We start from the raw sequence: 9721 nt of genomic DNA, 5'->3' as shown, positions 1-9721 counted from the left end.
ATTTTTTAAAAGCAGAAAACAGTACAAACTTTGCTAAAGTGATAGTTTTGAACAAGTATTAACTTAGACGTTATTTTATCTGAAGTGTTTGTGGGGGGTAACCGGCCCCTGTTCCCACCTCATATATTTATACCATTTTTAAACAAAATGAACTTGATTTATTTTCACACAAAATCTGTTGCTCCATTAATATTCAACAACGTATATATATATATTTCTGCAATTATATATTTTAGGTGAAGTGAATAACACATTTTTTTCTTAAGGGGGGCCTTTAGCCCCGTTGTACCTTATATATACTTCTTAATTCTATATCAATTCTATTTGATATTAATTTATTATATTTCTATAGTTATAATTATATTTTGATTACTGAAAAATGAAACTATCTTTTCATCAACTCATAATCTCCAGGTGAATTGTTATTAAAGTAGCACTGTATTATCCTCAGATACTGTACCATGAAGAGTTCCCCATCTCAGTAAACACACGCAGGGTTTGTTCATCTCTGGAAGTCTTGTTTTCTGGAAAACATCAAAATTAAGTGAATTTATGCTTCAAACACAAACAAACATCTGCCAATGGGGTCAGAAAAATAAAGCTCAATTTCCCTTTATTTATTTTTATGCATTTAAAAAAAAAAGTTTGACCCCTTTTGCAGACATTTTTTTTTTGTAACCCAAACTCAATTTTGATATTTTAACAGAACTTAATATCTGATGTAAAACGATGACTGCATGATTAAGTCTATTAGAATAGTTATATGAGCCTAAAATTCAACATATGAGGGAAAAAAGGACTCATTTGTATCATATGATGTGGTTTAGCAATATCACAGCAGCAATTATCTGCATGACAGCAAAGTGATTTTATACAACAGTTTAATAACATTTTAGACAGTTTTGCTCCAATTAAATAAAGTCACAGCAGAACTGTTGTGTGTGATCAACACAGTGATTCGTTTCTGAATGAATCAGCTGTTTGAACAAATGGAATGATTCAGTGACTCACATTTAAGCATTGTTATACATCAAAATACTTCTAAAGTCACTTATTGTAATGTATGTTCAATGGATTTCAGTGTGGTTTATTAGATTAATCTGCCTTTATTTGCAGAAGCGTTTGAATCAGATTCATTCATCCGCAGCTTTATCAGTCATGAGATCCTGTCTGAACGTCAAGAGAAGCTTCATATCTCTATTACAGTATTTTATGATGTGATTGACAGATGACACAACAACATGTCAGATAACAATCAGTTTATTTTCCATTTCTTTGAAACAACCGTCCACACTGTTTAACATTCCAGCCATTTCTTAGTGAACATTGTTTAAAGTAAATCCTACAACTATTTTTTTTTTCCTCCACGAGAACAAATATTTGAGTTTATATACAGTGTTTAGACTATACTACTGCTGGACGAAATATAAAGATGTGGTTTCTGTCACTGGCGTTTGGATCGGCCGTCCGGCTTGTATTTGAGCAGAAGACCCAGAGACGTGAGACCAAACAGGAACGTCTGAGCGAACCACAGCAAACGTGTGGATGTGCTGTCAATGCCTTTATCACTGCAGACACAAACACCAACACACTGATCAACACAGCCCTGCATCTGATTAGGCAGAAACATCTGGGTCAAAGTTGTCTTAATCTGATATTCTTATTAATGCACAGAACCCTCCACTAATATTGGCACCCTTGGTAAATAAGTAAAGTATCTATTTTTATTTCATTCAAAAGATTGTGAGGAGAAAATCTGTGGGAAATTATCCAGCCATGACTTCTGTTCCACAGGATTATAAATATGAGGAACACAAAGCCCAAATCCCCTTAATCATCCGTCACAAGGAGTAAAACCTATGAATATAGCTCTGATGTGCAGAACAAGATTGTTGAGCATCACAAAATAGAAAGTGGCTGTAAGAAAAGAGTTAAAGCATTGAAAATATTCATTTCCACCATCAGGGCAATAATTAAGAGGTTCCCATCAACTAAAGATGTTATGAAGCTGTCTGGAAGAGGATGTGTGTCTATATCGTCCTAATGCACGCTGAGGAGGAGAGTTTGAGTGGCTAAAGACTCTACAAGGACCACAGCTGGAGAATTGGAGAGATTAGAGTCTTGGGGTCAGAAAGCCTAAAAAAACCCCATCTTGTTCAGATGCATGGCATCATGGATTCTCTCAAATACCAACAGATAAAAAAAACTCTAAACCTGACTGCCTCTGTTAGAAATCTTATAATGGGCCGTGTTTAGATCTTCCATCAGGACAATAATCCAACACAAACATCAAAATCAACACAAAAATGGGTCACTGAGCACAAAATGAATCTTTTACCATGGCCACCCCAGTCCTCTGACCTGAACCCTACAGAAAATGAGTGAAGTGAACTGAAGAGAAGCAGCTGTGAATCTGAAGAGATTCTGGATGAAGGAATGGTCTCTGATCTCTCATCAGGTGTTCTCCAAACTCTTCAGGCATTATAGCAGGAAACTCAGAGCTGTTATCTTGGGAAAAGGATGTTGCAGTAACTGGGTGCCAATAATTGTGGCCAACATGAACTAGAGAAAGCATTTATTTCACAATGAGATTTTCTCCCCACTTTCAATTGTTTTACTTCAATGAGAGGTTAGAATTTTGTGAATTTTTTGAATGAAAGATCAAAAAGATAAACAACGCAGATTTATTTTCACAGCCGCCTTTGCTCATATTTATCGAGAGTGCCAATATTAGTGGAGGGCACTGTATTTATTCTCATTTACACAGAAAAATGTATGTTCTGCTCAAAGTATAAAGTCCTGTTCAGTGTACCCCAGTGATATTTTAGTATCATTAAGATACAATTTTGTATCACAGTTTGTTTCATTTTCATTTTACTTCTAGTTGGGAGTTTTAGTAATTTTGTGCATTTTATTTTAGTTTTTTTAAAAACATCTAATGTTTTTTTAATTCATTTTTATTTTAGATTTATTTATTTTAGGACATCAAGTTAAAATAAATGAAAATAAGAAATATTACCTTGGCAACTAGCAGAAATAAAATAAGTTTTATATTTTATAACATTGATTTCAATAAAAATGGTTTTAATTGTATGGTATTAATTTTAGTTAACTATAATAACACTGGTATACACTGAATATTAAGTTATCTACCAATTTTGTCTCTCACTGGAAATGTAAAATCAAAATTCTTTAAGTTAAGAATTTTCAGCAAATGTAGCAAACAAATAATAGTAAATTATCCAATACATCCAGTAAATTCACATAATGCACAGTATATTAGTCACAGCAGTGTTGGTATGAACAGCAGGCTCAAATCTGACGGTCTGTACTGCCATCATGTGGTGGAAAAGATGAAGAACACATACCTGCAGATCTTCAGCGCAAGCAGAGCCTCGCAGACATGGATGGCCAACATCAGAAACCATCTGAAACACAGACGGCAATAACAAACATCAGCATCAGCTCTGAACTCAGTGTATGACTGCCGGCGCTCACTCACCCGTAATACAGCGCAGGATAAAGATAGTCCATGAAACGCTTGGCCAGAGCACCCAGAGGACCCAGAATGCCATACGGGATGCACTCAGGCCAAAACGCCATCCACTGGAAACCAATAAAACACAATCACTGCAGAGTCACAGCTAAGGTACTCGAGGGGTTGCTAGGGAGTTTCTATGCGGCTGCTAAGATCCATGGATATTTTTTCCAAAATTACATTTTTTACGGACTCTGTTTTAATGGTTAAAGTTAAATGTCATTAATCAGAAAGCATGCCTAATTAATTGAACTTATTAAAAGCAACTTATTAAAAGTTTAACAAAAATAAAAATGTTAGGGCCATATAAAATGTATTTGTTTTCTCAAATTAAAAAAAATATATAATAATAATAATAATAAATAGAATAAAATCAATTAATTAGAAATGTTTTTGATTATTAATACTTAATGAAACCATTATAATGGATTCCAGAAAATGAATGGAAAACAGAATTTGGAAAAAAATAAATGAAATTCATAGGGCCTTAAAATGATTTTGTTTTTCAACTTTTAATAAATTTCTGTTTAATATAGTAAGTTTCATGTTTCTAATTAATTAGACATGCTTTTTGCTTAATACAATTTAATTTCATTATTAAGAGTCTATACAAATTAAAATAAAAAATAAAAAAATCATATTTCATAGCAAGCTTGCAAATGTGACATCTCATGAAAGTAAATATTTGTTTTTGTTTTGCGATAAAGACCTGGGGAACCTGCAGCATTTTAATCAGGGTTTCTGCAGGTATCATCAAATCTAATTTAATGCCTCTTTTAAATTTCTTTAATTCTATATACTAATATATATATATATATATCTCAATCACACACTCCCGGTCAAAGGTTTTTAATGTTTTTGAAAAGTCTCTTCTGCTCACTAAGGCTGCAGTAATAGTAATATTGAGGAATATTATTCTAATATAAAATATCTGTTTTCTGAATATATAGTAAGCTGTAATGTATTTCTGTGATCTGCAGCTGTATTTTCAGCATCATTACTCCAGTCTTCAGTGTCACATGATCTTCAGAAATCAGTATAATATACTATTAATTATTGTTATATAGTTATTAATTATTGGTGCTCAATTATTAATAATGGAGTTATAATGGAGATAATAAAGAATTATCAATTCTGCTTCATATTTTTGTGGAAACTGTAATACATTTTACTTTGATAATATCCAATCAGATGAATAGAAAGTTCAAAAGAACAGCATTTATTTGAAATAAAATCTTTTTGTAACTTTATGAATGTCTATACTGACACTTTAAACACTTTGTCTTTGTTGAATAAAAGGATTTATTAAAAAAAAGGTACATTTCAATGGTAACATGACAACTGGAGAAATGATGCTGAAAATTCAGCTTTCAATCACAAGAATATGAATGTTTTTATTGTCTTTTTGATCACATAAATGCAGCCTAGGTACACATAAGAGACGATATAATGATCCAATACTTTTGAGTGTTTATATGCTTTAAAGTAGGCTAACCATTCAATTCGACAATAATATTAATCTTGATTATTTGAGAAAATCTACATAATTTAAATAAACTATCAATCTGAACTAAATCAGAGATGGATCAGCAGACAGCTTAAAATGTCAAAATACATTTTCAGATATTTGAAAATTGAATAAAGTGCCAATATATAGCGTAAACATACCTATTAAGCTCTCCAAAATCTACATTGAGACATTGTTAGTGCACAAGATATTGGTTTCAGTACAAAAAAAAATTGTTAAAATAAAATATTAATCTCTCACAAAAATATTTAATTTTATTCTAAATGACAAAAGCATTTAAAATAAGATAAACATCATTAAATTCAAAAAAGTCTGGCTGTGCTTAATGGGTAAATTCCCCTGTTCCCATTAAACCCACATCATGTTTTATTAAAAATTCTTGTTTATTTTAATATACATCTATATTAGTCCACATTCATCTAAATAACACAATCAAATAAAACAAACCGATTTAATATGATGCAATGATACGGTGTTAAAGAGTGTATTTGAGTCATCCATGCAAGTCATTTAATGCTTTTATTTCACTTTTAGGTACAGTATATTGTAATTTAAGTTTTTTATTTTCCTGGAATTAAGCACAGTGCAGTGTTAAAGTTCAAACGGAGTATTTCCCATGTTTAAGAGGCTGAAAGTAATACCTATATATTAGTACGGTGTATAGCGTACTAATACGTTACTAACATAGTTACTTCAAAGCCAGATATTTTCTGAGGTACGTTAACTTACTTGGTGTAAAAAGCTTGAGAACCACTGTCATGTTATAAAGTAAAAACTCATAAATGTAGATTTTTATCTCAGTATGTTTTATGAGTTTCTGTGTCTGTGCTCATTTCTTTAGATTTCTACACGAAATTCTATCTTTGACTCCTGCGCGTCCGCAATGTTCAAACCTGCCTTTCATCGCTGCCGCGTACACGCGCCTCAGAAACAACGAGCGCGCGCTTCTACATTTGAAATGAATTTGAGCGGCAAAAAAGGCGCCTAAATGAACGGTTTATTAAATATATAACGCAGATCGGTGGTTTAATTGAGTCTAATGAGCTTCAGGGTGTTTAGATTTGACGTTTGAATAGTCTTGGCTCATTTAAACGTTATAAACTTTTTATTAATCTTCATTTTTATGAAAAGCGTCAGAAAAATAAATCAAACTAACGTCAGAAGATCTGGGCCGAGAAGTCAGAATCAACATATTCGGTAAATAATAATAATAGTATTTAGTGTAAGAGAAGTCAAATGTGTTTTCTGACAGTCATATTAAACATTAAAATAGAAATTGTCCTCAGGAGCTTCATCATGACTGAATAACGATTCAACTTACCGTGTGCAGACACACATAACCCGTCACGAGCACCATGCAGAACGGACTGGTTCTCTTCAGATACGAGCAACCGTCGCTTCTGGCCATGATGAGTAATCAATCAATCAATCAATCACTAACTAATTAACTAAACTACTGTAAACCGCGCTGGTGTCCTCTCCTCTCAAGCCCGCCAATCACTCGGTCACCATGGAGACCGCTCAGCACCGGAAATCACCACCGCACAAAATAAAAGTCACGCATTTAAAAGATGAAAATGGATGAAATAATTCAAAACACGCAGAGTTGCATTCATTTACAAGCAACATATTAAGACCAGCAAATCTCCTAACCTGAAGGTAATTAATCGACTCTCTGTGCCACTTTATCTGCTTTAAAAATGGCTGATTTTTCTCTATGGTGAAAAAACTGATTGCCAAAATTTTGTCAAAACAACAAGAATCAGATTAAAAACATAACGAGCTCTGCTGAGTGTTTATAGATGCGTAATGCTGATCATAAAAGCTGTATCTGCTATAGAGTCATTGTAATAATTTGCAGTGCTTGTTTTGAGTACCTCATTGTGCATGAATATAATCATTTAGTTCCATAAAGTATGTTAAAGTACCATGTTATCATATCACTACAGTATATAATGTGTTCATTATCTGTTAGGCATAATATTTAAAAGGAATCGTATAAAAATATATGAAACATCTGATATAAACATAATCCAGAAACGCTGCTTGATTATTATTATTATTATTTGTTTACAGCTGTTTTGATCTGTGCAGATTCCTCTCCTGATTCAGACCAGAACACTTTTTCACTAAGCGTTATTATGGATTATGGACTCAGTGTATTTCAGTTAAAAACATCTTAATGCTGGATTTGTTTCAGCTTTTGTGTTCTCCAGATGTTAACTGATGGACTGGAGTGGTGTGGATTATTGTGATGTTTTTATCAGCTGTTTGGACTCTCATTCTGACGGCACCCATTCACTGCAGAGCATCCATTGCTGAGACACTGATGCAGAGACACATTTCTACAAACCTGATGAAGAAACTAACTCTGTGATGGCCTGAGGGTGAGCACATTTCCAGCTAATTTTCATTTTGGGGTGAGCTATTTCTGTAATGTGTTCATTATCATAATATTTCAGCAATATTGCCTTCACAGTCATGTTTCACCATGCCATCTCAATATTTCTGAGACACCTTCACACCGTTTATGTGTCAGTGCAGGTCAACAATAAGCTAAATAACACCAGGGTTTCTTTTCCTCGTACCCAGGATCATCTGAGTGTAATTACAGTGAACGTAAGCAGAATGTTTCCAGTGATTAAGTCCATTTCATGCTGTTTATTTGAACAGCATCATATTAAACTTCAGTGTTTCCTGTGGCTGAACGGCTCATTAAACTACATCGTTCCTATTTATGTTCATGTATTCACCATAGGCCACAAATTTACCATTTTATGACAAAGCTGCAAGAATAGCACTCTATATATCTAAATCAGTGCTTCTCAACTGGATGACTTAAAATTATTTAAAATAAGACAAAACAAGCGTTAAAATAGCAAATCTTTCTCATTTTAACTCCCCTCCACAACTCTTTTTGTCTTAAGAACCAGGATTCAAAAAAGTGGGATTTCTAGACCTGGAAAACCCAAGTAAATTAATAAAATCTTAAAAAGAATATACTTTTACAATGAACATACATTTTGTGTATTTTTCACCTATAATTAAGTGATAAGTGAAGTGACATACATATTTTCTTATAAAACGTCCCACAATATCAAATATATTTCTGAATTTAGTGAGAAAATATAAACGTTTTTTTAATTTAATGAGAAAATAGATTAACTTTCATTGCTCAGACTTTTTTAATTTTGTGAGAAAATAATATAATTTTCACTGCACTTTCGATTTTCAGTCTATATTGATTCTTGTGATGCAAAGCTAAATTTTCAGCAGCTGAATATTTTTCCTTGTATTAATTGTTTTATTTACAACTTAAAAAATATTTTTTTATTTTACAGTAGTTCGTAGTAAATAAATAAAAATCCTGTAACTCACAAACAACTGGAAACCTCAAGCAACCTTTGAATATTGTTATGGACATGAAGTTTGAGAGATTATATAGATATTGTGTTAATATAGAGACAGCAAACGAGGTGTGCACAAAATCACCCCAACGCTTATTTACTCAAAAGACTAAAGGACACAAATCGTTTCTTATCTGCTGACGAGGCTGTTGGTGGAACATTTAATGGCTGTTCCAGACGTGTTTTGTGTTGTCAGTGCAAGCACTTTATTCTTGTAGTCTTAAAGACAGTTAAGAGCAGCAGCTCTATTTAACAGCAGCATGGGGAGCAATTTAATGAAGATGCCAGAGAGAGAATTACAGACCTGCGTGGCTGAACCGCAGAGGATTTGCCAGCAGCTGCAATAACATTGGCGTCTGATGCCTGGCTCATCTCAACAATTTGCTGTAGTGAGCGTTTGTCTCTGTGGGAATAGCCTCTGACATCGAGAGGCTCTGTAAAGCCGGTCCACTAACATATAAAGAGATCCCAGGCATCAGACACCGGAAATTTTACAGCGATACCCCTGGAGAGGGTCGTGATGGAGGCTCTGTTATTGGTTTCTGTTTAGGCACATCGAATCCCAGATCCCGTCCAGCGCCCGACAGGCAAAACACAAGCAGGTAGAGAGTAAACAGATATGACATTCTGAGAAAAATACTCTGAAAACACCGGCTGCTGTCACTGGAGTCCAAACCGAGGCTATTGATCAGTGCAGGAATCAACAATCGGCCCGTCTGGCAACATGCATCAGTGTTTACGTCTCTTCTTATTAATTATTATAAATGTTAATATAAATTCTATCAGTGCAGGTTGTAATTAAATCATATACGGCTTGAAAACTGTAATGCAAAATGCAGTGCTATATTTCTATGTGACAAATCTAGTGAATAATATTGATTATGTGACCCTTTGTACAGATTTTCTTCCACATCTCCAACTTTTTTCTGAAGAAAGACAAACATAAATAGTGATGAAATCCCAAATATGAAATGTCATGGATGTATATTAACTGAGTAATCCACTATTTTGTTGAGAAGTGTCAAAATGGGATTTGAAGCCAAATTACAGGAGGGAGAAAAATGAGTTTAGAAAGATGGCAGCATCATAATGTTAACTTTACACCGAGATCGGTAGGTCTGTTAGTAAATTATGTTGACTTTAGCAATCTTTGTTGCATTATGTGACAGTTGTGAGTTCAAAAAATGGGAAAAAAGCACTTTTTGTGTTTTTTCCTTAAAATGTGCATGCCTGTAACTCGACATATTA

General features: G+C 33.6%; 1 protein-coding gene across 1 annotated transcript; it reads right to left on the bottom strand.

The window, feature by feature from the left end:
• Window positions 1-864: 864 nt before the first annotated feature.
• Window positions 865-6768, bottom strand: LOC306884102 (transmembrane protein 254-like). The gene is made up of 4 exons (XM_079439779.1): window positions 6388-6768; window positions 3503-3606; window positions 3369-3428; window positions 865-1568 (listed from the first exon to the last, which is right to left on the bottom strand). The coding sequence occupies exons 1-4, from the start codon at window positions 6472-6474 to the stop codon at window positions 1445-1447; spliced, it is 375 nt and encodes a 124-aa protein (XP_079295905.1). The 5' UTR covers window positions 6475-6768; the 3' UTR covers window positions 865-1444.
• Between the last annotated feature and the right edge of the window lie 2953 nt (window positions 6769-9721).

The sequence above is a fragment of the Barbus barbus genome (genome assembly GCF_936440315.1).
Source record: "Barbus barbus genome assembly, chromosome: 18".
NCBI classification, from domain to species: Eukaryota; Metazoa; Chordata; class Actinopteri; order Cypriniformes; family Cyprinidae; genus Barbus; species Barbus barbus.
This window is presented reverse-complemented; position numbering and strand designations above follow the sequence as displayed.